We start from the raw sequence: 27,429 nt of genomic DNA on the forward strand, positions 1-27,429 counted from the left end.
ACTAAAAATTCTTGTTTAGTCACCACTTTGGGGACCAGATTTCTCTATCATTTAGATTTAAATTAAAAGAGTAAAGTTGAAACAAACATTTCATCCTATCTTGCTTTGCTTTCATCATAGAAAAATGTGCCAAATCGCATAAACAAAGTGAGTTGACCTCCAAATTTATACTGACTTCTGTCCACGATATTTTCAAACAATCAAATCTGATTGATCGTGCCATATTATGAACTGCATCATTTACATTATACAAACTGGAGACTAAAAATTTGCATCTGGCCACTTTATTTCTCAAGTTGGTTGCCAAAAGGCGACCTTAGGATTATTTTGATTTTGAGCCCTGGACTCTGACTTTGGGGAATGGTGAAAATATTATGCATGAGGGCTGCCATTCTCTTGCAGCTTACTTTGCATGCCACCCAGAATGGAGAGCTTGTCTAGAATTTTACCATCTAGAGGAATAACTGCTTCTAAACAAGAACAGTGAACATGCAACACCATGTACTTTTGAGTTCATTGTATATCTGACATCCTTTGAAGCACTTCATATGCTCAGGAACTTTACACTATAGTGGAACCTTGATATAACGAACCTCTATATAACAAAATCCTGGGTAGAACAAACTATTTTCTTTCCGCAGTAGTAGAAAAATATATGAAAAAGACCCTTGATATAACGAAACCTCGTTATAGTGAACACATTAATTTTGCTAGGCCTTTGGCCATTCGTTATATCGAGGTTTCACTTTATTCTGTTAAAGGCAACTGAGTGCGATTAATGGCCTCTTTTCCTGATATTTTTTGTTCATCCTTGGAAAGTTAGTGTCATCTTCAGATTTTTTTACGTTATTTCCTGATTTTAATCATTTCACGTGTATCTTTTCAGGTCGGTTTACAATGCGGCTGTGTGGTATCATAATCATTTACAACAAATGATTCCAATTGTTGTACTTACTGAAGACCAAGAGGTAAGCTCTGCACCTACATTACACTTGTTGGTTACTAACCTCTACACAACCTCGACCCCAAGCTTTTTAACCCGCATGCAGACGTATCTTTTTCTTTGTTGCTCCCCAAAAAGACAGAGCTAAAAAGGAAATAGGAGACGTCTGCATGCGAATTGCGGTAGTTCCGCCCGAAAGTCGCTAGGATAAAGTCGATTCGACTGATGACATACAACACTCTACAACATGGTGAACCTACTTCTCCGAGATGTTATTTTAGTTAACCTTGAATTCCACATGTGCAGTCCCTGTCTTTCCATTCTTATTCCTTTTTTCTCAGGTTTAAAGAACGACAAATAGACATCAGGTGAATCGACTTAGTCTGGGCGAACTGCCATTGGGTAAATCAAACTTTGGGCGAAACACGACCCGATACCCCTTATGCAGGCTACGTTTTATAAGGCATGAAGACACGTACTTTGGGAAATTACCCCTAAGCTGTTTTTTTTTTCACCTTGGATGTGGTCCTTAACAGATGAACTTTGGAAACTTTGCTGACATTTCGCAACCTGTGTTGGAACAGTCGCAATGAATGAAAGTGGTTTCGCCCCCTTGCGAATTCTAAACAACGCGAGTTCACCTAACTGATTTCCTTCTACGTCTTCTCTGCCTTTACTTGCCGTTATGTTCGAAGCTGCTTAGGCTACCTCTACATGTTTCTCACATCTAGGTGATTTTGCTTTGGTGCCATTTTTACCCCATGTAAAATAAGGGAATCCAAGACAGTCTTTGGATTCTGGATTTCTTGATTCCATATTCTTTGCCAGTGGAACTTGGATTCTGGACACGGGCGTAGCCGGCTTTTCAACTATTTGTAGGCCTTGCTGACTTTCATTTCCACATATCCTGAAAATTGCACACATGACTAGTCTGACATCACCAACACTTTAACCTCTTAAGGTTCTTTAGTTCACCCCAGCAATGCATAATTTATTACAAGCGGAAGAGTTATCAAACCAAAAATGGGCTGGCTACACCCCTGCTGGATTGCAATCGTTAGCGGGATCTGAATTATACGGATTCCAAAGCCCAAGAATCCGTATTCCACAAGCCAAAATTTCCTGACAGCTGTAGTCTGGAATCCGGACTGCCTTATATGGGGCATGCTCTTCAAGAACAAACTTGACACAGGTCGTTGTTGTGACTTTTGGATTAACGATTTTCTCACCCTTTTTATCCATGTAGATGGCAGCAAACTATGAAAGCAAGCATCTTGGTGTGTACGTTTTGAGTACTGAGAACTACTTGAATAATTTTTATCCTAATATACAATCTGTACTTGAATTGTACTACTCCCTGGCCGCTGTGAATGCTGAGTTAAAAGAATCAGGTAAATTGTTTAATTTCGTTTGTACGGTGGCCCAGAAGGGTCACACATGCAGGGCTTCTGATGTTTCGCGCGGTCGCGGTGCCGCGAAATTCAGGTAAATCCGCGAAATCCCGCGAAATTCACAAAAACACGCAAAATGCCGCGAAATTCGGTAGAAATCTTATCAAATACATGTCTGTACAGCAATTTTGAAACTTGTCTCAGCTACTGGGGGTATTTACTTGCCGTAAACTCGCAAATTTATGTCAAAACTTCGTCACTGAAACGTGCAAACAACGTTCCGAAACTACCAGGCGTAGATTATGTTGCGAAAAACTGGGCACTAGCCATGATGTTAAAGGCTTTGCCATTGATTCATTTCTAGAGCGTATTGCTGTTGAAAGAGCAAATGATGTCCTCTGTTAGAAAAACATTAAAAACGCTAGTCTGATCAGCGCAAAACCGATCGATTTCTTGCGAAATTTGCCCTGAAAATAACCACAAAATCCGCCGGTTTTTTACCGATTGCTTTCCGGCCAAGTTTGCCCTGAAAATTCCCGCGAAATCGACCGATTTTTCCGCGATTTTGTCCCCAAAGATCCCGTGAAATTTGCCTTTTTTTTCCGCGAATTATCAGAAGCCCTGCACATGCAAATTAAAAATGTTGCTGCAAATTAAAAATAGTACATGCAAATTAAAAATTGTACATGCAAACTAAAAATATTACCTGCAAATTAAATATGGTACATGCAAACTAACAATTCTGTTGCAAATTGAAAATAGAAAACATATCGATGCAAATTAAAAATGAAAAGTCCTGCGCGCGCAGTATGAGTGATGAGGACCTGGTCCGAGCCGTGCGACCTGGCCTTACAGCCGTCGGCCCATTCATGTTTCATGTTTGTAATATTTTTAGTTTGCATGTACAATTTTTAATTTCCATGTCCTCTTTTTAATTTGCAGGTAAAATTTTTAGTTTGCAGCAACATTTTTAATTTGCATGTGTTGCCCTTCTGGGCCACCGTACGTTTGGGTTTAGATCGGAAGATTGGTGGTCAAGAACAAAGTGAACAAAATGCGAAAAGGTCACCGGTCAAGTCGCCCGGAATAGAAAGTTATCTCGCCTGAAGTTATGTCGCCCGAAACCAAAATTACTTTGCTGGAAATTTATAATTGGTATGTCGTCCGAAATTTCATCCTGTGTATGACAGAGAGAAATAAAGTTGAGCAAAGCAGTGTGTGTAATGTATCTCGTTCTTTAAGCAATTATGAGACGTAACAAACACGGTGAAGGTGCTCGATTCCTTCTTTAAGCCTTGATGCGACAAAACAAGAGCAGTAAATGTGTAATAGGATGTTGATTTCGGGCGACTTTACAATAACTTTCAGGTGACATTACTCTTATTTCAGGCGAAGTAACATCGAGCAACGTGACTATTGGGCGACTTGACCGTAAACCACCAAAAGTAATTAGCGGACACTGTCATCTACTGTTGGCATTGTGATTATGGTTATGTACCCAGCAAAAAAGTGTTACGGTCAACTCGCCACCAAGAAGTCGACTCGCCACCAAAGAATAACTCGGAAATAATTGACACAGTTTAATACCTAGGATTACTTACCTAAGATTTTTACTTTTTCTTCAAGCTCATTCGAATTTAAAGTAGAGCCAAATAGAAATCTGTCGATCCTAATTGACAATCCTTGCGTCGAACGTCTTATGCTTTTGATAATGCAAATACTAAAAATACATGTATAGGTTCTGTGAATGTAAACTTTGACATTTGAGAGATTAAAAAACTGGCAGGAACGTTTCACAATTACTAGTCATTTCTTTGAAATATGAAAATAAAGTAACGGTTAAGAAAGTTTCTAACCAATGCTAAGCTAAGTTCTATTCTTAGTGGCAAGATGGTTTGGTGGCGAGGTGACCAGATACCGTAAAAAGACCTCGTAGTTTGGGATAAGCAAACGAAATACGTTCTGAAAACTTAAAAGATAGTAATTTGAAAACGTCTTTCCTAGCAGAGGGAAACTGTTCATAAATATTTTGACACTTAAATAACACTCTAATGAAAATGGAGCTGGTACATACTTTTATCTTTTCAACTTTTCAGCCACAGAGGTGGTAACAAAGGAATACCTCGAGTACCTGCCTTTAGAAGTTCTGGAAGCTGGGATAAAATCGGTAAGTACACTAAAATTCAAACTGGTTATGGATAAAACACTGCACAGAAAGAAAACATTATTTTGCTTTCAATTGTTAAAAGCAGTTTATTCCTCTGGTAAACAAGAAAGTCCTTAAGATAAAAACATGACCAAAAGAATTGGATTTTTCGCTTTAAAATCCTTAGAAATAAATAGTTCTGTGCACAGGCCGACCAAAATGTTTTTTGTTTTTTTTTAAGTATAACACCTTAGGAGGATTTCGTCCACTGATTTTTTAACCTTGAGAAATGAACTCAAGAGAAGGGTCAAGCTCATATTTTCCCCACACAAAGAATATCGTTATTTAGTAAACCCAACTAGTGGTGTATAATCAATGCTGCGTTCTAGGCTGTATGTTATAGCCCACAAGTAGCGAAAAGCGCCGGCTTTTAAATCTAAAACAATGGCAACTGAAACGCGTTTTACTAGCTAAAGTTGTTTGGTCTCGATATCTTTAACCAACTAGTTGGATTTTACTAAAACAATTATTCCTCATGGCCTCTGAGTCAATAGCCCATGAGGCCGAAGGCCTCATGGGCTATTGACTCAGAGCCCATTCGGGCTCGAGGAATAATTGTTAAATATCACCTGGTCAAAAGGAATTGAGAAAATCTGAGTTTTTAGCAACAAAGGTTTGTTACAAGTTCTGTTTACCAGAGGAAAGGGCCCTTCCAGTTAGAGGAGAATACTAATAGCGGAACTCTCGTGCGCGAAGCGCACGGTAGAGCACCATGGGTAAGAAAATGAAGTAATCTACCATCCGAGAAAATTTGGTAATCACGTGACCGTTTTATTATTGTTATGATAATGAAGATAAAAATGATCGAGATGATAAAGATGATGATAATGATGATGATGATGACGATGGTGGTGGTGGTGGTAGTGGTGATGATGATTTTGATGAGTATGGTGGTGGTGGTGGTGATAATAATGGTGCAGCATTATAAAACTGTTAAATGCTGAAAGTTGTAAAATGAGGTAGTGTGCAACACATACACTGTAGTTTGGACTTTTGTTCCGTGCCTGTTGGCGAAGCACGTGAATGAGTGAAAAAACAAAGTTTATATTCTAAATGATGTGGGTGCTTTCATAAACAGTTTTTATCTGTGAATTCCTTTAGGGTCGGTTCTTACAGGGCTGTCTTAATGTCAACAAACACTGCGCACAAGACGAGGCATTTGTCCAGGAGTCAGGGTACAGTACACGCTAAACAAAATTTGATGGTCCTTGTGATATTAACACCACCAAAACTCCATCAACTCATTTCAAAAATTTTCTTTAATATTTTTTTCTTTGTAGGGAGAGTACTTCAAGCAGCAAAGATTCCCTAGATTCAGATGTATTAATCTGTGGCATGGCAAATAGGTATGATTGGGATGTTATAACGTTTAATTTTACTTTGCGCTTAAACCCTATTAGGTTTAATTAAACGTGAAACAGCTGATCAAGAGCCTTAAGTGTCATTTCAAATTTTTAGGTTGTTTCAACGGACGTAAAAGCGTTTTAGCTCTTGTCATACTCTACAGCTCCCAAACGTTCTTGTCTAAAGCGTAGGCATCGTGCGTGTCAGAGTTGTATAACATAGTATTCTTTCTTAACTGCTAGCGGGTTTCTAAACGAAAACGTAGACGAAGATCACTTTTATTTTCCCAAGGTCCTCCAACCTCTCGTTCTCGTTGTCTCCCTTCTTTCCGCGATTTCCAGAGCCAGGGAACGAAGTCGAAGGTCTTTAAGTGACTCTCTGTCTTAACTGGCATCTTTATAAAACTGACACCGTAAGTTGTTCCCTGTCGCTCTGCAACTGGGCTTTCTCCTTTGAAAGACAGACACCTCAGCGGAGGGAAAACATACGACCAGTTCCACTGGTGTGAGTTTTAAGAGAGATTAATGTATCAAGATAGAGCATTCCATGGAACTATGATAGTTAAGCCTGAGAATAGAGCCGACTTTTCGCGACTCCACCACTATTTTTCCTGAGGAGCAAGTGCAGGAATTCTATACTTATGACGTATCACTACCAAGGTCTGGGTAGTTCTTCTGATTGGACGAAGCAAATTGAACCAATCAGAAGCACAACCCAGATGTTGGTAGTGACGCGTCATCAGTATGGAATTTCTGCCCTTGTTCCTAAGCCGTCATTTCGCGGGAATACTATTGGTGGCGTCGCGAAATGTCGGCTTCTTTCTCAGGAAAGGATATTTCTGCAATTCTGTTTAAAAGAACGATTTCAGACGCAGTGAAATACTTAGTTTCACCTGAGGGCTCATAATTTAGTTAGGTTTGATACTTATATGGTACTTGGTCACATGATACTCGATTACTATCAAGAATGGCTCAATCTTTGCTTTTAATCCTTACCTTATTACTGACAAAACTGCTGATGAATTCTTCCGGCTTATTACATAGAAATCGAGCGGTCCATGGTGATATTGTGGTTGTTGAATTGCTACATAAATCTCAGTGGAAGGGCAGATCTATTTCCCTTAAGAGCAGGAATGAAGGTAATGAAATATTGCATGGTCTTCGATACAGCTTGCTACATTCAATGGCCTCTTGTTTTAAAGAAACTTGAACGTGCTAATAGAGCGTTTTCACATGACGTCATGTCCGCCATATTGATGTACTAAAGCAATGGAACGGCGACCATGTTGGTTTTCCAAGCCAATCCGTTGGGAGTAGAACCTTTTTCTTATGTAAAATCTTTCTTTTGTTCAAAATATTTGTATAGCTGTTGACCACGTAAGTGAAAACGCTCTATTAATAACCTGGGCCGGGTTTTTGAAAGCGGTGGTCAATTTACAGTGGAAGCCCGCCTTACGGCCACCTCGTTAATACGGTCACCCGTTAATACGGCCAATTTTTTTTGGCCCATTGGTGACCGTATTAACGGGATTCCACTGTAATAAGACTTTTACAAGTATAATTTACAAGTGTAGCTATCGTTTTCGGACACTAAAACAAATTACACTCGTGAAAGTTTTATTAAATTGACCCCTGGGTGAGGGCACCATTACTCAGGTTTAATGCTAAATTTAAACACAGATATTAAGCAAATTCAGTTGAATTCTTTTTGTCCACAATTAAATGATTGGATGCCCAAAAAGTAATAGAGTAAACTCTCCGAGAAAATGCTTCCGAACAAAAGACGAAGAAACTCGGAGTAAATTTTAACCCCTGGTTTAGTGTTGTTCAGCCTTCAAATAGTCTGCTACACAGCCGTTTTCAGTGTCGTCACGCAGCGCCCCTCCCCTTCAGGGGGGTGGGGGGAGGAGCGTTGCGTGACGACACTAAAAACGGCTGTGTAGCAGACTAGCCTTCGAACAACTGAACCCTGCAGTGCAGGCGTTCTCTGGGAGATAAGAGAACCCTTGAAATCGCTTGTAAGTTGAATCCACTCAAGACACGGTAAACAGGTACTGGAATAGGAAAGTGCGGGGAATCTTTTCGTCTTTTATGCCAACCTTATTAAAATCACTTTCTATTACCCTTAGTTGTTTTTATGCAATGAGCTCTTAAAATCAAACGCGAATGTGATTGTGGGAAATGACAAGCTCGCTCGGAAAGACGATTGTGCCACAGGTGGACTTATAAATCTGTACATGGGGAGCTTGTTCTGTATTATCAATGGTTCCAATAATTATAGAAGTCCTGGGTTCTACATACTAGCCAGGCCAGGTGCTGTACAATAAACAAATGTTATAACTGGAAGGATGGCAAAAGAGTGTTGCTTACAGCTCGGCCTAATTAAAGCACCTAAAAATATTTTGAAAAATGTCAAATACAAACCTTCACTTATCCGTAGGTGAACAACTGTCTGTTGGAGAGCAGAGTGATGTAATGCCTACTGGCCGTGTGATTGGAATATTGCAAAGAAACTGGCGCGATTATGTTGCAAGTTTTGACGAGAACGAGGTACTCCTAAGCTTAAACAAGTGAAGCTTTTTTAAAAACGATCTATGATGTTTCCCCTGTGTCCCTTGCGTCTCCTCTGCCCTTGTGTCCCTTATGTCCCCTGTATCCCCTGTGTCCCTTGAGTCCCCTGTGCCCCTTGTGGTCCCTTGTGTGCCCTGTGTCCCCTATGTCCGCTGTGTCCCCTTGTTTTCCCTTGTGTCCCCCATGTCCCTTGTGTCCCCTGTGTCCATTGCATCCCTTGTGTCCGCTGTGTCCACTTGTGTCCCCTGTGTTCCTTGTGTTCCCTATGTCCCCTTGTGTCCCCTGTGTCCTCTTGTCTCCCTTGTGTCCCGTGTCCCCTGTGTTCCTTGCGTCTCTTGTGTCCCCTGTGCCCCTTGTGTTCCCTGTGTCCCCTTGTGTCCCCTGTGTCCCTTGTGTCCCCTGTGTCCCTTTGCATCCCTTGTATCCCCTGTGTTCCCTGTGTCACCTTGTGTCCCTTATGTTCCCTGTGTCCCCTGTGTCCCCTGTGTCCCTTGTGTCCCCTGTGTTCCTTGCGTCCCTTGTGTCCCCTGTGGCCCTTGTGTCCCCTTGTGTCCCCTTGTCTCCCCTTGTGTCCGCTGTGTCCCCTCTGTCCCTTGTGTCCCCTGTGTCCACTTGCGTCCCCTGTGTCCCTTGTGTCCCCTGTGTCCACTTGTATCCCCTGTGTCCTTTGTATTCCCTGAGTCCCCTCGTGTCCCTTGTGTTCTTGTGTCCCCTGTGTCCGCCTGTGTCTCTTGTGTCCCCTGTGTCCCTTGTGTCCCTTGTGTCCGTTGTGTCCCCTGTGTCCCTTGTGTTCCCTGTGTCCCCTGTGTCCCTTGTGTCCCCTGTGCCCCTTGTGTCCCCTGTGTCCCTTGTGTCCCTTGTGTCCCCTGTGTTCGCTGTCTCTTCTCTCCCCTGTGTCCCTTGTGCCCCCTTTTGTTCTTTGTGTCCCCTGTGTCCCTTGTGTCCCTGGGTCCCCATGTGTCCTTTGTGACCCCTGTGTCCCCCTGTGTCCCTTGTGTCCCCTTGTGTCCCCTGTGACCCTTTTGACCCCTGTGTCCCTTTTGCCCCGTGTCCGTTTTGTCCTTTGTCCCCTATATTCCCTTGTGTCCTCTGTGTCCCATGTATCGCTTTTGTCCCCTGTGTCATCCTGTGTCCCCTATGTCACTTGTGTTCCGTGTGTCCCCTGTGTCCCCTTGAATGATGATGTTAATAATTATGACGGTTATTATTTTATATTGTAATACACTGTAGCACCGTCTTTTTTCAAGTTGTTACTGTTCTTATTCTTAGTACAGCCAGCTGAAGATGGAAGACAGGCACCTGGCTAAGCCTGCTTTCTTTTAGTCAAATGACAGAATCCCGAGCACGATTTAGTCCTTTCTTTTGAGTTTTCGCTGGTCTGAAATTTCGTTCAATACTTCGACATTTTGGGAAATAAATGTTTGTATGACTAGCCTTAGCTTCTGGCTGACCTCCCTCCTTACTCTGCAGTAAACTTCCTAACTGAGAATTTAATTTGGTAAAAAGGGCATAGCATGTGTATTGAGTAAATATTCATATCACTTAAGATTATTATAACATTTTAGATTAGTTGCAATGTTATCTCCGCTCCGCATCTTGAAGCTATAGCTAAATGCTTTTTGGTCGTTTTTTTGTTTGTTTTTTGTTTAGGAGTTGCAGGGAACAAGAAAAATAGCGGGAAAGGTAAACGTGCAGTTATGTTTGGCCACCCAGTGTCTTAAACGTTCTTTATGTTGTAGCATTTACCTCCATTTCTTTAAATTTTCTACACGTACTTCGACGAGGTTTGTGCGGTTTTAAAACGTCCTTACTATTCTGGCTTGGATAACTCGGCATGATAGTTTTCTTTTTTCAAAAAACTTACTTAAACAACTGCGTCGCAAAGTGAAAGTTAGGTGCCTGAGATATCCAGGAGCTTCCAATATTGGCAGCCAGCTGCTAGAAGGGACTGCTCCCATGGCTGGCAAATCCTGGCAACCCTTGAGCCATTAGCCCCCATTCGCAAGGGAAGAAAGCAGGCACCCGTCCCACTGAGCTATTCAGTGGAAAGAGGGAAGGGAGGGAGGGGGGCAAACCGCTAAAAACTGAGTCCCTACGAAAGTGAAACGTCAAGGCTGAATAAAGGCTCACTTAAACTGCCCAAAACCTCCAAAACGCGAGAAAGCTGAAACGCACTTGGACATGCTACAATGCACACAACTCCAAGAGCATGTGGGATCTTGGTGTATGCGAATCTCGCAACACCTATGGCCAGCAAGATAACATTTGCACTCCTTGTTGTTAAATCCGTTAAATTGCTTTGAACTGCATGCTTTGATTAATTTCCTTACAGTTGAATGTTCTGTTCGACCCTTGTTGCATGAAATATACGTACAGCCTTGCGACACGCTTTACGGTTTCCTTAAAAAGCTTTGTTCTTTTTTAAGGTTGTTGTTGTACCTTGGGATTACCGTATTCCGAAGATTCGAATCAGCACCAGACAAGTTGACAGTCTACGAGATCAAAGGTAAGTGAGGTGTTATCACTGAACGCGTACATCGTTTGACGAAACAAAAAACACTCATCACTTCGCTAGTTACCGCCGCCTGGTTAGCTAAGATGGGAAAGCGCCAGTCTGCTGAGCGGGAGGTCGCGGGTTCAAACTCCGGCCGGACCAACACTCAAGGTCTTTAAAATAACTGTACTATGCTATGTAAAGGCAGTGTGCTGTGTAAAAGCTTTGTCAAGGTCGTCTAGTATGCTGTGTTAAAGTTATGTCAAGGTCGTCCAGTATGCTATGTAAAAGCTATGTCAAGGTCGTCCAGTATGCCATGTAAAAGCTATGTCAAGGTCGTCTAGTATGCTGTGAAAAAGCTCTGTCAAGGTCGTGTAGTATGCTGCGGAAAAGCTATGTCAAGGTCGTCCAGTATGCTATGTAAAAGCTATATCAAGGTCGTCCAGTATACTATGTAAAAGTTATGTCAAGGTCGTTCAGTATCCTATGTAAAACCTATGTCAACTGTAAAGGCTATGTCAAGGTCGTCCAGTATGCTGTGTAAAAGCTATGTCAAGGTCGTCTAGTATGCTGAGTAAAAGCTATGTCATGGTCGTCTAGTATGCTGTGTAAAAGCTATGTCAAGGTCGTCCAGTATACCATGTAAAAGCTATGTCAAGGTCGTCTAGTATGCTGTGAAAAAGCTCTGTCAAGGTCGTCTAGTATGCTGCGGAAAAGCTATGTCAAGGTCGTCCAGTATGTTATGTAAAAGCTATGTCAAGGTCGTCCAGTATGCCATGTAAAAGCTATGTCAAGGTCGTCTAGTATGCTGTGAAAAAGCTCTGTCAAGGTCGTCTAGTATGCTGCGGAAAAGCTATGTCAAGGTCGTCCAGTATGCTATGTAAAAGCTATGTCAAGGTCGTCCAGTATACTATGTAAAAGTTATGTCAAGGTCGTTCAGTATCCTATGTAAAACCTATGTCAACTGTAAAGGCTATGTCAAGGTCGTCCAGTATGCTGTGTAAAAGCTATGTCAAGGTCGTCTAGTATGCTGTGTAAAAGCTATGTCATGGTCGTCTAGTATGCTGTGTAAAAGCTATGTCAAGGTCGTCCAGTATGCCATGTAAAAGCTATGTCAAGGTCGTCTAGTATGCTGTGAAAAAGCTCTGTCAAGGTCGTCTAGTATGCTGCGGAAAAGCTATGTCAAGGTCGTCCAGTATGTTATGTAAAAGCTATGTCAAGGTCGTCCAGTATACTATGTAAAAGTTATGTCAAGGTCGTTCAGTATGCTATGTAAAACCTATGTCAAGGTCGTCCAGTATGCCATGTAAAAGCTATGTCAAGGTCGTCTAGTATGCTGTGAAAAAGCTCTGTCAAGGTCGTCTAGTATGCTGCGGAAAAGCTATGTCAAGGTCGTCCAGTATGCTATGTAAAAGCTATGTCAAGGTCGTCCAGTATACTATGTAAAAGTTATGTCAAGGTCGTTCAGTATGCTATGTAAAACCTATGTCAAGGTCGTCCAGTATGCTATGTAAAACCTATGTCAAGGTCGTCTAGTATGCTGCGGAAAAGCTATGTCAAGGTCGTCCAGTAGGTTATGTAAAAGCTATGTCAAGGTCGTCCAGTATACTATGTAAAAGTTATGTCAAGGTCGTTCAGTATGCTATGTAAAACCTATGTCAAGGTCGTCCAGTATGCCATGTAAAAGCTATGTCAAGGTCGTCTAGTATGCTGTGAAAAAGCTCTGTCAAGGTCGTCTAGTATGCTGCGGAAAAGCTATGTCAAGGTCGTCCAGTATGCTATGTAAAAGCTATGTCAAGGTCGTCCAGTATACTATGTAAAAGTTATGTCAAGGTCGTTCAGTATGCTATGTAAAACCTATGTCAAGGTCGTCCAGTATGCTATGTAAAACCTATGTCAAGGTCGTCTAGTATGCTGTGTAAAAGCTATGTCAAGGTCGTCTAGTATGCTGTGTAAAGGCTATGTCAAAGTCGTCTAGTATGCTGTGTAAAGGCTATGTCAAGGTCGTCTAGTATGCTGTGTAAAAGCTCTGTCAAGGTCGTCTAGTATGCTGTGTAAAGGCTATGTGAAGGTCGTCTAGTATGCTGTGTAAAAGCTATGTCAAGGTCATCTCGTATGCTGTGTAAAAGCTACGTCAAAGTCGTCTAGTATGCTGTGTAAAAGCTATGTCAAGGTCGTCTAGTATGCTATGTAAAAGCTATGTTAAGGTCGTTCTGTATGCTATGTAAAAGCTATGTTAAGGTCGTCTAGTATGCTATGTAAAAACTATGTCAAGGTCGTCTAGTATGCTGTGTAAAGGCTATGTCAAGGTCGTCTAGTATGCTGTGTAAAGGCTATGTCATGGTCGTCCAGTATGCTATTTAAAAACTATGCCAAGGTCGTCTAGTATGCTATGTAAAAGCTATATCAAGGTCGTCCAGTATGTAATGTAAAAGCTATGTCAAGGTCGTCTAGTATGCTGTGAAAAAGCTCTGTCAAGGTCGTCTAGTATGCTGCGGAAAAGCTATGTCAAGGTCGTCTAGTATGCTGTGTCTAGGCTATGTCAAGGCCGTCTAGTATGTTGTGAAAAAGCTCTGTCAAGGTCGTCTAGTATGCTGTGTAAAGGCTATGTCAAGGTCGTCTAGTATGCTGTGAAAAAGCTCTGTCAAGGTCGTCTAGTATGCTGTGTAAAAGCTATGTCAAGGTCGTCTAGTATGCTGTGTAAAGGCTATGTCAAGGTCGTCCAGTGTGCTATGTAAAAACTATGTCAAGGTCGTCTAGTATGCTGTGTAAAAGCTATGTCATGGTCGTCTAGTATGCTGTGTAAAAGCTATGTCATGGTCGTCTAGTATGTCATGTAAAACTATGTCAAGGTCGTCTAGTATGCTGTGAAAAAGCTCTGTCGAGGTCGTCTAGTATGCTGCGGAAAAGCTATGTCAAGGTCGTCTAGTATGCTGTGTCTAGGCTATGTCAAGGCCGTCTAGTATGTTGTGAAAAAGCTCTGTCAAGGTCGTCTAGTATGCTGTGTAAAGGCTATGTCAAGGTCGTCTAGTATGCTGTGAAAAAGCTCTGTCAAGGTCGTCTAGTATGCTGTGTAAAAGCTATGTCAAGGTCGTCTAGTATGCTGTGTTAAGGCTATGTCAAGGTCGTCCAGTATGCTGTGTAAAAGCTATGTCATGGTCGTCTAGTATGCTGTGTAAAAGCTATGTCAAGGTCGTCCAGTATGCCATGTAAAAGCTATGTCAAGGTCGTCTAGTATGCTGTGAAAAAGCTCTGTCAAGGTCGTGTAGTATGCTGCGCAAAACCTATGTCAAGGTCGTCTAGTATGCTATGTAAAACCTATGTCAAGGTCGTCTAGTATGCTGTGTAAAAGCTATGTCAAGGTCGTCTAGTATGCTGTGTAAAAGCTATGTCATGGTCGTCTAGTATGCTGTGTAAAGGCTATGTCAAAGTCGTCTAGTATGCTGTGTAAAAGCTCTGTCAAGGTCGTCCAGTATGCTATGTAAAACCTATGTCAAGGTCGTCTAGTATGCTATGTAAAACCTATGTCAAGGTCGTCTAGTATGCTGTGTAAAAGCTATGTCAAGGTCGTCTAGTATGCTGTGTAAAGGCTATGTCAAAGTCGTCTAGTATGCTGTGTAAAAGCTATGTCAAGGTCGTCTAGTATGCTGTGTAAAAGCTATGTCATGGTCGTCCAGTATGCTACGTAAAAAGTATGTCAAGGTCGTCTAGTATGCTGTGTAAAGGCTATGTCAAGGTCGTCCAGTATGCTGTGTAAAAGCTATGTCAAGGTCGTCTAGTATGCTGTGTAAAAGCTATGTCATGGTCGTCTAGTATGCTGTGTAAAAGCTATGACAAGGTCGTCCAGTATGCCATGTAAAAGCTATGTCAAGGTCGTCTAGTATGCTGTGAAAAAGCTCTGTCAAGGTCGTGTAGTATGCTGCGGAAAAGCTATGTCAAGGTCGTCCAGTATGCTATGTAAAAGCTATGTCAAGGTCGTCCAGTATACTATGTAAAAGTTATGTCAAGGTCGTTCAGTATGCTATGTAAAACCTATGTCAAGGTCGTCCAGTATGCTATGTAAAACCTATGTCAAGGTCGTCTAGTATGGTGTGTAAAAGCTATGTCAAGGTCGTCTAGTATGCTGTGTAAAGGCTATGTCAAGGTCGTCCAGTATGCTGTGTTAAAGCTATGTCAAGGTCGTCTAGTATGCTGTGTAAAAGCTATGACAAGGTCGTCCAGTATGCTGTGTAAAAGCTATATCAAAGTCGTCCAGTATGCTGTGTAAAACCTATGTCAAGCCTCAAGGTCGTCTAGTATGCTGTGTAAAGGCTATGTCAAGGTCGTCTAGTATGCTGTGTAAAAGCTATGTCAAGGTCGTCTAGTATGCTGTGTAAAGGCTGTCAAGGTCGTCTAGTATGCTGTGTAAAAGCTATGTCAAGGTCGTCTAGTATGCTGTGTAAAAGCTATGTCAAGGTCGTCTATTATGCTATGTAAAAGCCATGTCAAGGTCGTCCAGTATGCTGTGTAATAGCTATGTCAAGGTCGTCTAGTATGCTGTGTAAAAGCTATGTCAAGGTCGTCTAGTATGCTGTGTAAAGGCTATGTCAAGGTCGTCCAGTATGCTGTGTAAAAGCTATGTCAAGGTCGTCTAGTATGCTGTGTAAATGCTATGACAAGGTCGTCCAGTATGCTGTGTAAAAACTATGTCAAGGTCGTCTAGTATGCTGTGTTAAAGCCATGTCATGGTTGCCTAGTATGCGATGAAAAAGCTATGTTAAGTTAGTATACTACGAAAAAGCTATTTCAAGGTCGTCTAGTTTGTAAAAGTTTTGGTAGGATATTCTTGTTTGATACTAAAAGCTGCCTCAATGCTTTTTAACTTTATTTCACTTCTAGGTAGGAAGCTATTTAAAGTTTGTCTAGTTTGTTTATTTAAAGTCGTTGTTTTTTTTAAAAAATCTAATTAAAGTAAAATTTGCCATGGGAAACTTATGGAAAGGTGGTCTACTTTGTAGAGTTATTTATGAAGAACTCGTATGCTCTTTAGCGTTGTAAACGACTTGAACTTCCTTGCCATTATGCTTGGGGCAAGGTAAAAGGGTCATAGTATAAATTCATCATAAAGTGATTTTCCTTTGTGCATAGAATCGTCGTGCGGGTCGATTTTTGGGAAGTAGACTCCATGTACCCAAGTGGTCACTTTGTACGGTCCCTGGGCCCTATTGGTAACCTGGAAACAGAGATTCAAGCTCTGATGGTGGAGCATTCCCTGGCAGTGCCCTCCTTCACTGAAGCCCAGCTGAAGGAGCTTCCTAGCAACACACCAGAGAACCCCTGGGTAATGACCGAGGAGGAAATAGCAAAGAGGCGAGATCTACGGTATATCGTTATTAATAATAAAGCTCTTCTTGAATCTGCCGTTTCCCGTTTAGGTGAAGCTTTAACTCTCTATTGCTTGCTTTGAGGGCATCTACTGTCGCTACTCCATCCAACAAAGTAACAACATTGCATTTATTTATTTATTTATTTATTTATTTATTTATTAACATTGCGTTTATCCTATCAGTTGTTAAGCGCCTTCAAAGATGACATGTATCGTGAATAAGGTCTATTTCAATTCTTCTGCGTAAGCAGGGGTTTTATTTGGAAGTGTCAGGCCTGGTACAGGGAAGTAGGCTAACCTATTGTTGACTCAGGTTGTGTAGAATACACTCGTACTTATCTACTTATTTACCGTATTGTGTTTTTCAGTAAATCACACCTTATCTTCAGTATTGATCCCAAGGGATGCGAGGATGTAGATGATACGTTGTCTGTTAGGTACTTTTCTTATTACTACACTTGAATATAGGCTAAACATTTTAAAATAAGTCCATAGTTAATAAAGTGAAATGGTCATGAAGCCCATCAGACTTATCTGTTATATCTTTTTCTTAGCTTTTTTGGACATGACGGTGTACAACGTTCAACCGCATTCCGATCATTTTGAAGGAACTCACTAAAGGAAACGCGTTATCACTTGAATATAGAGTAAACATAAACGGTGCGCAACGTTCAATTGCATTACCATCATTTTGAGCTAACTCACCAAAAGAAGCGCCTCATTAATTTGCTCAGTCACAATTTGTGAGCCAAAAAGGCAAACGATTGTACTCGATCGCGGATCTTATAGTATAAACCTCAGTCACCGTTGTTTCCTTTTGATTTTTGTCGGTCTTCATATATAATGGGGAATTTTTATTCTAAGACGGGGACGACTATGAAAACGAGATTTTCTCAATACTAAGTAGCGCGCGCGCGTCATTTTGGCGGGAAAACCTGATAGCCGTCGTCATTCTACGACGGTTTCTGGCGAGTCGTAGTGACGGAAACAAGTTATCAAATATTAGAACTTTTATCATTTTGCGATCAGGAGAGGACTTAACCCCCCGCAATAGGAATAACCGTAGTAACTAGAGTAAAATGAGGCTTTCCGGGGTGTAACTTTGTTAGAATGCACGAAAAAACTTTTATTTATATCACCTCCTCGTCGGTTGTCGTCCTCACGCTCGAATCTAAAGGTCTCTAATTATTCCCCTCTAGAAGCAATTTGGACTGGCAAAATTAACAAAGACAATCCAATGCCACCATAGATGCTGTCTCTACGATTCACAGAAGCACATTAGAAAATTGCATTCCAAGAAGTAACACAATAAGGAAATCACACATACTGTTCTTTGATTGCTGGCACACTTCGACGTAACGGCATGTCAATATTTTGACTCCACTACACAACATCAACAGACGAAACGTAATGGCAAATAAGTTTATTTTGGGACGGCTTGGCGAGAACCAACCCTACAAAGTACTTATGTAAATACAATAATAGGTGATTACTGGTACAACACTCGTAAACTAGCTTTCACAAAAAGAAAAAACTCGTGCTACAAATGGTCGCTCTTGACCTGAATCACCCAGTTAAGCACGCAGGCTTAGTGCCAGTTAGGCTGCCAGTTATTCTGGGGAAACTAATTAATAAAACAATGACAACATATAGCTGGCACAGGGAACACTGTAGGAGCACAGAGGCTAAGCAAAAAGAAAAACTGCTATAACTGGTCGATCTCGACCTAAATCCCCCGAAATAAGCACGCAGGCTTAGTGCCAGTTAGGCTGGGGAAACTAATAAATAAAACTCTGACAACGCATAACTGGCACAGGGAACACGGCAGGAGCACAGAGGCTAAGCAAAAGAGAGATTTGCTACAACTGGTCGATCTCGACCTGAGTCCCCCAAAGAAGCACGCAGGCTTAGTGCCAGTTAGGCTGGGGAAATTTAATAAAACTCTGAACAACGGATAACTGGGACCGGGAACACTTCAGGAGCACAGAGGCTGAGTGCCAGGAAAACTGGGAATTATTTCCACTAATGTACCCAACAAGGCACGTAGCCCAATGACCAGTAAGGCTGCCATAAAAGGCTAGGGCAGGACATTGAAAGTAAACAAATGGATAACGACCTTGGCTAGAAGTCTGTAATATTGCCTGCAACCTAACTGCATCAAACGAGACTTATGTCGCCTCCTAAAGAGCGGTTCCTGGACAGCTGACCTAGACATACATAGAAACTAAATATATCAAGTAAAGGAGCAGGTGCAAAACTGAGATAACTGTACAAGTACATAAAATAAGAAACGAGAAAAAACTGAAAACTAGCAGAGCTGAGCTACCGCTTACAAACTGAAGTAAATGCGGTCAGACGGAGGCCAGAAAAAACCTGCCCAAAAAAACCCCGAAGGGAAAAAATGCGGGCAGGAAATCTGGGTAGGAACCAAGGCTCAAGCTCAAAGCCCTTCCTACGGGACTTTACAATGTCATCGAGAATATGTTGCTCCTAAAAATAAATAAAACAAAAATAAAGAAAAACCAAAGAGAGGGTGGTTCGTAAGCCTAGATGACGTACACGTGATATACGCAGCCTTATATACCCCCGATATGGCTACCCATGGTGCACCCGGCCTAGTACCCAGGCCCTGTTGTATCTCGTGCCGTCAAAATATTTATTTCTGTCTTCTTCGCGGGCTCATTCGTCAGAAATAACATCTTCATGCATTCTTAAACCACTTTTGCTTTGACTTTATTTGTAGCTTCGGATTAGGAACCAGCAGAAGCCTATAGGGTTGTATGCTTCAGGAACCAGTCTCTGTAGCGTCATCTATGTTTCGTCCCGTATGACTTTTCAGTATAAAGTTCCTGGAACATTAATATCAGTTTTCTTTTTGCGAACTAAGGTCAGGCCAAACCTCGAACTTTTCATGAGACGAACCAAGCTCTAATTTGGGTCGACCTAAATTAAGTTAAGATCGTCTGGTGGGTAAGACGTCGAACTTAGGACGCGTCGAACCAATAACTGAATCAGATCAGTAATAAACTTTCTCCCGAACGAGGCCAAATTTCATTATCATACAAATTTTTAATTCACTAGTTTAGTTTGTCGCATGTGAAGAGCGACGTTTGTCCCGGAGACGATCTTCAGACGTTCTATCCGTCTGAAACAGAGGGATAGAACGTGTTGGACGATACAAACTCATTCGGACGAACTTAACTGAGCCAGACGTCTAACTTTTCATGAACTTAACCCACTAAGTTTGGTTCGTCTCATGAAAAGTTCGACGTTTGACTTAGGCCTAAGACTCCTGTCACCCTTGTATCACACTTGTATTGTAAACAAAATATGTAGTTCATCTTACTTTGTGTCGTTACATACCTCCTTTTCTAAAGGTGGCTTAAACATGGAAAGATAGAACTTGGAGTCCACATAGCGGATGTGTCTCATTTCGTTAAGCCAGGATCGCTAACAGACGCTGAAGCAAGGTTCAGGTATTAATATATACATTCAACATACATTAATCTTATTTGCCTAGATAAACTAAAAATTAAAAACAAATGCCCTTTAAGTGTTAGAAGACACATGATGCTGTATAGTGATACACGCAGCATTTTTTTTCCATAGGTCGACCACAGTGTATTTGGCGGATAGACGATTTGATATGTTACCAGAAGTGCTCAGTGCTGACCTGTGTTCATTGATTGGTGGCGTAGATAGGTAAATCTTTAGGTTTTCTTATTGAACGGGGTTAAACAAGAGAATGGAATTCCTGCAAATATTTAAAAGGGATTAAGGTCATCGTTTTTCTATGTATAAAGGTTGAAAATTTAGTTATAAAGTTGTATATGAGAGTTTGAAAACGCATACGTCTGGAGTGGCGGGCTCCGTCTTCCATGGGTTGTGTAGTGAAAGGGACAGATACAAGCCTCCAGTGTTATATAGTTGGTGCAAGCTTCTGCGTTGTCCCTGCAAAGACGGGGGGTTATAATAAAATAAAGGATACAATTTTATTTTAAAGAAGAAAATGAAAATTCGTCTTCGTGTGTTTGCGTCTACCATAAAAGGACTCATCAGGAAGTTTTTCGTCTCAGTCGTACAGTGGACGTCCAAGAAATGTACTAGTAAGTGTGATGTTATTTTGCCCACACGAACACATACAAAATGTTTTCGTCGTTGCCGTTGGCGCCGTTGTTGCTTAAGCTATCAGCTGGGTCGCTGTCTCACCTTTCCTTGAATTCAGACTAGGAGGGTTGTCCTGGCCATTTGACGTAAACTTACAACTGTTTGAAGTAAACACTTCGTACTAAAAAATGTTTAGTCGCTTGTGCCACACTTATCCAAATAGGGCATACAGTGAGCTTCCATAAGGCTGTGTCAAATTCACTGACAGAACTTAATAGGCCAGTTATTTAAACGAAGTCTAACTTAGGCCACGGTTCCAGATCTTTTTCTTTGTGGGTTAATTTAGGAAAATAAGTGGCTTCCAGTCTGCGATATATGTTTTATTGAAATTGTTCACGATAAATCTAGTTAAAAGCGTTGGGTAAACTGAAAATGTTAAACACGGTCTAAACTCCCTTTAAATAACTGGCCCAATTCACTGTGTGTTTGCTTTTAGATACGCTGTAAGTGTACTTTGGGTTTTGGATGCAGACTACAATGTTCTCAAGACCTGGTTTGGACGTACTGTTATTCGCTCTTCCTACAAACTGTTTTACGAGGTAAAGTCAGCGGGATAGGAGACATCACTGTTTGCAAACATTGTTTTTGTTATTCAAATTTGTGACGAGCGAAACAACAGAATATTTTGTTACAAGAACCAACGCGCTTCTTGTTGGCATATTAATATCAATAGGTGACTTCAGCTCGAGTATAACATAAAATATAACATATAGAGGATATTACACGGTGGTGCGAAGATATGAATTTTATTTTCGAGTGGCAAAACAATATTTTACGAACGAGCGCAGCGAGTGAGTAAAATATTGTTTTTGCCACTCGAAAATAAAATTCATATCTTCAAGCCGCCGTGTAATGTTCTTTTTATTATATAGACAAAAAGACATCGATAAAATAATAGATTTTAATTCGCCAAAAAGTAATTGTGACGGCTCAGGTTTACAGTACAGCAATAGATTTTGTATAAGACATTGGTTACAATAATCTTGAGAAATAACGCTGAGCTGAATAGGGTTCTACAATGACAAAATATAAGCAAAACTTTCAAAAATGTTTAAGTAAAATTCAAAAGACGCAAGACGCCTACAAATTTCGAAGGAAAATTACCGAAATTACGTTATCGATAAACTCACGTGTGAGATTATGGAAAATAAACCACTCGGGTCCCGGATGTAGTTTTTATGAATTTTACGAGTGGTATATTTTGCAGTAAAACTCTCGTGTCTATATAATAAAACAGCTTTATTTAAGTGTCGATGTCTTTAGATTGGGGACACTAAAATAATAGGAAAAAAATCATGTTATAAAATGAGTTTATACATGGTATCATAAGGTGAATTTATAATTCTCTAAAATCTAATTTTATAAAAGGTAAAAATTTAAAAGTTAAAAGACCCACTAAAATATACAGAAAAATGCTTAAAATATTTTTAAATATTCTCAAGTACTACAAAAAAGACGGGAGCCACAATTTTCACTTATAAGATCCACAAGGTTAATACGGTTAATACGGTAATACGGTTGTGATCAGCCGATTTCCCAAGTATTGGAGTTTGATAAGCATTGTTGGGAAAAGGAACGTGGGAGTGGTCGTTTACGTGTGATACTCACGAAGAATGCGTCTGATGTCTGACGAAGTTTAACGTTGCTATCGTGTTTTGTTAAATAATTAATACGATGCATCAGTCAAGTTTCAAGTTTATGGATTTGCCACCAAACAATTTTAAAGTGTGACTGGGCTCTTTTTATATACTACTGTTAAGAGGTAAAGATCGTAATACTATTAGTTTGATTGAACGAAAACTAATTCACCATTGTTTGTTGTTTGCTTGTTTATTATTTTTTAATGAATTCAAGGCAGCTCAGGCTATTGCCGATGGAGAGACCACAGAAGAAGATCTCATTAACGACATACCAGAGTTACAGAACATGGAGGTCAAAATAGCCTCAAAAAGGTGTGATATACCATATTTTTGCATATATCTCTTACCCCTACGCATAGGTAGTTTTAGTTCATCTCTCTACTCTCCAAATGAGAGATTGGAAGGCACTGCTGTACTGAGCAAGGTTATCCTTTTGGCGCTATTTGCCGTAGAACTTGCGTCACGCTGACACAAACCCCAAGTCCACAGACCTATCGACACAAATTGCCCATCAGTCCTAGAAAGTCATGGGTTTAATTCCATTGGGAACTCTTATGAAAATCCTGCTCTAAGGCAGTTGTTGAACTTTACTGACGAATAAAACACGGCTTAAAACGGCACATGACCTAGTTAAGTGCGGCACGCAACGTTGATTTCGGCTTCTGCGCTATCTGTCAATGCAGCAGTAGTTGATATGGCTAAGGACACAAATGTTTAGCGTGAAGACCTGAGATAAGACTGAAATATTTTGTGAGCATGGAGCTTGCATTGTCAGACAAACTGCACCGGAATATTTAAATGATCCTCTTCCTTTTTCTACTAGCATTTGAGTGAATGAGAAACCATCCGTTTGTAATGATGAAAGTAGTTACGCATAGAAACTCTACAAAGTTTCCGTGGATTGTTCGGAGTTTTCACCATTTCCCTAATTTCAACCATTCAAATCATAACTTCCCTTTTTCCACAACCTTAGACATCTTTTTTCCATCTTCCTTCATTACAAACATTCTGAAAATTGTTTTAAAAAAATTTTGCCAAACACTGCAAGCTTTTTAGATCAAATGAAATCTCGGCAAGATTTTAAAGTAAAAGTGATGTAAAAGTAAAATATCCGAAAAACAGGCTTTTGAATTGTATCGTTAAAGAAACGGCTAGAAACTACCTCTGTGTCCTCAGAGCAGTTTGATTCTCGTCTGTATTTATATTTGTAGATATTCTTTTGTTTTTCGTCTGGAGCTGTTGTTTTATTTTATTGTTTCATCATTATCGTTATCATAATCATTACTTTCTTTTTTAAGGTTATCTGAAATTCGCAAATCGGTGCTGAAACTCATGGATATAGCAAGAGTAATTAAAGCTAGAAGAACTGTTCATGGTGAGTTGTTTGCTTTGTGATTAAAACTCCCCTCGCCTCAAGACTGCAAAACATTATCGTGTTTTGGCGTTGTCAAGTGGAAGGTTTAAAGCGAAAGTGCGAAAGTGGAGGCAGGGAATGGAACTGGGGAAAGAAGTACAATTTCGGCATTTCGCATCTTAACGGAAAGAAGCTGATCGTTTTGCGTTTCTTGAAATAGGAATAGCTATTTTTACGATGACGCCATGTTAATGCAAAATCTAGAATTCATTTCCTCTTTACTTTCTTTTTCCAATCTAGCAATCTCGCTGAGGTTTAAGTACTGATCTGTAAAATTCCCACAAGATTGAACGAAAGACATGAGGGATTCTGTTTTTGTAGAAAAATGATATCGTTTTGAAAGTGACTTATTTTAGTAAAGAGCGCACATCACATATTATTTTTATTCGTTGTTTCCTTTCCTTGGGAGGCAGCGTGGCCGAGTGGTTAGAGCGCTGGACTTGCAATTCGGAGGCCCCGAGTTCAAGTCACGCCCTATGGGGCACCGCCCTGACCGCTAGCTGGATTTGTTCACGGTAGTCCCGAGTTCAGATCCTCGGTCACGCTTGTAAATAGCCAGCTAATTTTCCTCCGGCCAGTTGGGATTCTTAACCCTGTTAAGTTTGATTTAGATTATTTGTTTCTGGCATTTGCTGGCTCCACTAGCATTAGTGCTATAAATACTGCCGAGGGTAAATAACGGAATAATAATAATAATTATTATTATTATTATTATCATAATTATTATTATTATTATTATTATTATTATCGTCATCATTATCATTATTCTTATTCTTTCTTTCCTTTCTTTTTCTTTTATTCTTGTAATAAGGTGCTCTGGAACTAGAGGGTGTAGAAGTTCAAGTCCAAATTGGCGATAAAAAAGATATAAAGGATTTGATTCCTAAAAAGGTAAGCAAGGTTATCATGCCTCAAAGAATTGCACCCCGGGTTGAATGATTCGAGTGAAAAAGAGTCTGAAACCTCGGTTTAGAAGCAGTAATAAAAACGCACAGAACCGAGCATGGTCTGTTCTCTTTAGGCATGTAGCAGAATTTAAGCCTCTAGTGTTTCGTTATATTGTCACTTAAAGACAAAGGCCCTGAGAATAATAAGTCAAAATGTTCTCCAAAGATATTGCCTTGACTTTTAAGCTAATTATTCTGACTAGTTAGGGACGTTCGTGCCTCTCTTCTCTATGATACGGACACCGTTTTATAAAGGACTGTTCTTAAGGTCCCAAAGATACCGTTACCGTACAGGCATCTCTTTTTTACGGAAAATTGTCTTGCTCCCAAGGAGTCCAAGCTTAATATAACTCTTATTTTCTGGGCCCTCTATTAAGGACTGTTCCCTTAGCCCCAAAGATACTGAACCTTATACAGTTCCTGACACAATAATACGAACTAACGTCTTTATTTGGGGCAGTCCTCTTGGTACCAAAGACACTAATCATCATGCAATGCCTATCTCCATAATGCAGACACCTTTATTACCGACAGTTTTCTTGGTCCCAAGAAACCAAACTTAACAATACGTCGGACACCTATGTAAAGCGGACGCCTGACTGTGGTTCTTTGATACCCGTATTGAGGAGGTTTGAGTAATTGAAGTTATGTGCACTGCACATCAAAACTGACTATGTAAATTGCGTCTATTTCATTCAAAACGCTGAACTCGAAAGTCGAGGTGTTTTTCAGTGGCGGATGTTGCATTGTGTATTCTGTGTATTCCGTTTCTAGCTTTCAACAAAAGAATTTGAAACTGGATAGATAGAATTTTATATATTTGAGGGGGAGAAAGAGTCAACACACAAAAGATCAAAAGGTCAGAAAAATTAAAATTTAACTCTGGGTTAGCGCTAATCGGCCTTCGAAGAACTGAGCCCTAGAGATAAGGATTGCCGGATCCTTTTGTCGCCGGCAATTGCTCTTGCCGCTTTGCTTACTTTTATTTGAAACGCTATAATCTGGCCTTCTCTTTGTTTTTCAGCCCTTAGAAATCCATGAAACGGTCGCAGAATGTATGATATTCGCCAATCACTGGGTTGCAAAGAAGATTGCTGAAAGGTTTGCCAATGCGGCTTTGGTAAGAATCCTTCAAATATGATTTGCCAAACAATTGCTGCAAAACAAAACGGAAGACAAAGTGCGATTTTCGTTTGACCGTGAAATGAATGCGCCTGAGCAAAGCTAAAACAACAAACGAACAAGAATATTTTTGGTTTGCAACCACGTGACATGGCAGCCATGTCCGCTTACGGTCATGTCGGTGGTCAATACAATTAAAAATATTCAAAGAATTTATATAGTTCCCAGAGGATAGAGATGTATGTATGGTAAGATCCTCTCTATATCAGTCTTCCAGTCCCATTCCTGGTTTTACCATGTAATTATAAGTAGCTCATTCTTTTGAACCTCACATTGTTTCACATAAACCTTGTGCTTGGCTATCAAGACTAAACTGCAGTAAAAACTCTGCTGTCGACTACCTTCCATCAGCGATCACTTAGTCATGGTCGCAGTTGAACTCGGTATTTTCAACTTCCTTTAAGGTGATTCCATAGTAAAAGAACCTAACATAGATTTTAGCTAAAACTTGGTACACTGATGTAACAAGTCAAGAAGATGATAAAAAAGTAATAAAAAGTGGGGGTCACCGTGCTCGTTTTGACGTCACAATGCTGACAAATACGGCTATTTAGGACCCTTTTGCAAAAACCGCGGGCAGCGAAAACCTAGACAAAAAGGAGAGATTTTTTCGATGATGCATGTGACATCACACAGAATTTGACTTTAATGTATTGTTTATCCACTTACGTACCAGAAAAATGCCTCTTAATGCCCTTGTTTTTACTTTACGCTCCAATGTAGAATTAAATTGGACGCGCGCTTTTCGACCCGTGATGGCTCAATCCGTACAATTTAGTAAAATTGCCAAAAAACTGAACATAGATTTGTGCCAATTTTTTTCTCATCGAAAGGAAGCACTGTCCTTATTAAAATCATGAAATAAAAAATGGGGGTCACCGTACTCGTTTTTGCGGTAAGGCTGCAGAAAGTGCGCACCAAACGCATTTTCTCCGATTTTTGAGAGAGGACTGGGGCAAGTTTCAAAATAGAATGTATGTGAAAGGAGGAAGAAAGAATTAAAAAATCCGTTTTACATCGAGATATCACATTTAGGACACAATGTGATAAAGAAAGTGTTTAAATGAAAATCAAAGTGAGTAAGCACAAGCTAAACATCCACCATAGAGGTTCTCCGAGAGGAGGTCGAACTCAGCAACACGCGTACTGCTTACGTTATGCACATTCCCAACACATTGAGTCTCACCGCGGCAACAAACAACAGCAAGCAAAAATTCCAATAGCGTTTCTCTTCAGTCAACTTCATTGTAATAATATTACTTCACATGCTCTTTTTTACGGCAGCCATCTTATTATGCGCAGTAAGAGATGCGCAGTACAAAACTAGGGAATCACCTTAAGTGGATACTTGTCTTTTCTTAGTGGACAATTTTTCTTGTTTGATAAGTACTGACCGGAGGTTCGAGTTTTTACATGTTAAGTTTTAGTAGGCCAGGCAGAGAAAGGAGGTTTCTTATCAATTACCTGTAAGTTCTCGTCTATGTTTGGAAAAAGTGGCATACAAAATAACAGTGTTTTAAAATTTTCTTTCTTTCTCTCTCTCTCTCTTTTTAGTTGCGTCATCATCCGTTACCAAGGAAACAACATTTCGCAAACCTCGTTCACTGTGCAGCTTCTAAAGGATTTTCAATTAATACAAAGTAATGTGCCTCTTTCGTAATAAACTGTTTCTATTATAATTGGAAAATGCCCTGGAAAAAAAATTTAAAAAAACGAAAAAAAAAATTGGACTGGGAGCCAAGTAGTCCATAAGTTCGATTTCCAAC

General features: G+C 40.4%; 1 protein-coding gene across 2 annotated transcripts in view; it reads left to right on the top strand.

Moving 5' to 3' along the window:
- The window catches only part of LOC140937250 (DIS3-like exonuclease 1), a 39,892-nt gene that overhangs the window by 3,907 nt on the left and 8,556 nt on the right, over window positions 1-27,429 (top strand). For both annotated transcript variants that reach the window (XM_073386792.1, XM_073386793.1), the window contains 19 exons: window positions 887-968; window positions 2,190-2,334; window positions 4,431-4,501; window positions 5,642-5,715; window positions 5,821-5,886; window positions 6,928-7,022; window positions 8,324-8,433; window positions 10,105-10,137; window positions 10,881-10,960; window positions 16,076-16,309; window positions 16,682-16,750; window positions 19,691-19,789; window positions 19,923-20,015; window positions 20,917-21,019; window positions 22,335-22,432; window positions 23,419-23,495; window positions 24,346-24,425; window positions 25,506-25,601; window positions 27,218-27,303. In XM_073386792.1, coding sequence (XP_073242893.1) covers window positions 887-968; window positions 2,190-2,334; window positions 4,431-4,501; window positions 5,642-5,715; window positions 5,821-5,886; window positions 6,928-7,022; window positions 8,324-8,433; window positions 10,105-10,137; window positions 10,881-10,960; window positions 16,076-16,309; window positions 16,682-16,750; window positions 19,691-19,789; window positions 19,923-20,015; window positions 20,917-21,019; window positions 22,335-22,432; window positions 23,419-23,495; window positions 24,346-24,425; window positions 25,506-25,601; window positions 27,218-27,303 — 1,791 coding nt within the window. The remainder of the gene's footprint in view (window positions 1-886; window positions 969-2,189; window positions 2,335-4,430; window positions 4,502-5,641; window positions 5,716-5,820; window positions 5,887-6,927; window positions 7,023-8,323; window positions 8,434-10,104; window positions 10,138-10,880; window positions 10,961-16,075; window positions 16,310-16,681; window positions 16,751-19,690; window positions 19,790-19,922; window positions 20,016-20,916; window positions 21,020-22,334; window positions 22,433-23,418; window positions 23,496-24,345; window positions 24,426-25,505; window positions 25,602-27,217; window positions 27,304-27,429) is intronic.

Source organism: Porites lutea, chromosome 5, assembly GCF_958299795.1.
Source record: "Porites lutea chromosome 5, jaPorLute2.1, whole genome shotgun sequence".
NCBI classification, from domain to species: Eukaryota; Metazoa; Cnidaria; class Anthozoa; order Scleractinia; family Poritidae; genus Porites; species Porites lutea.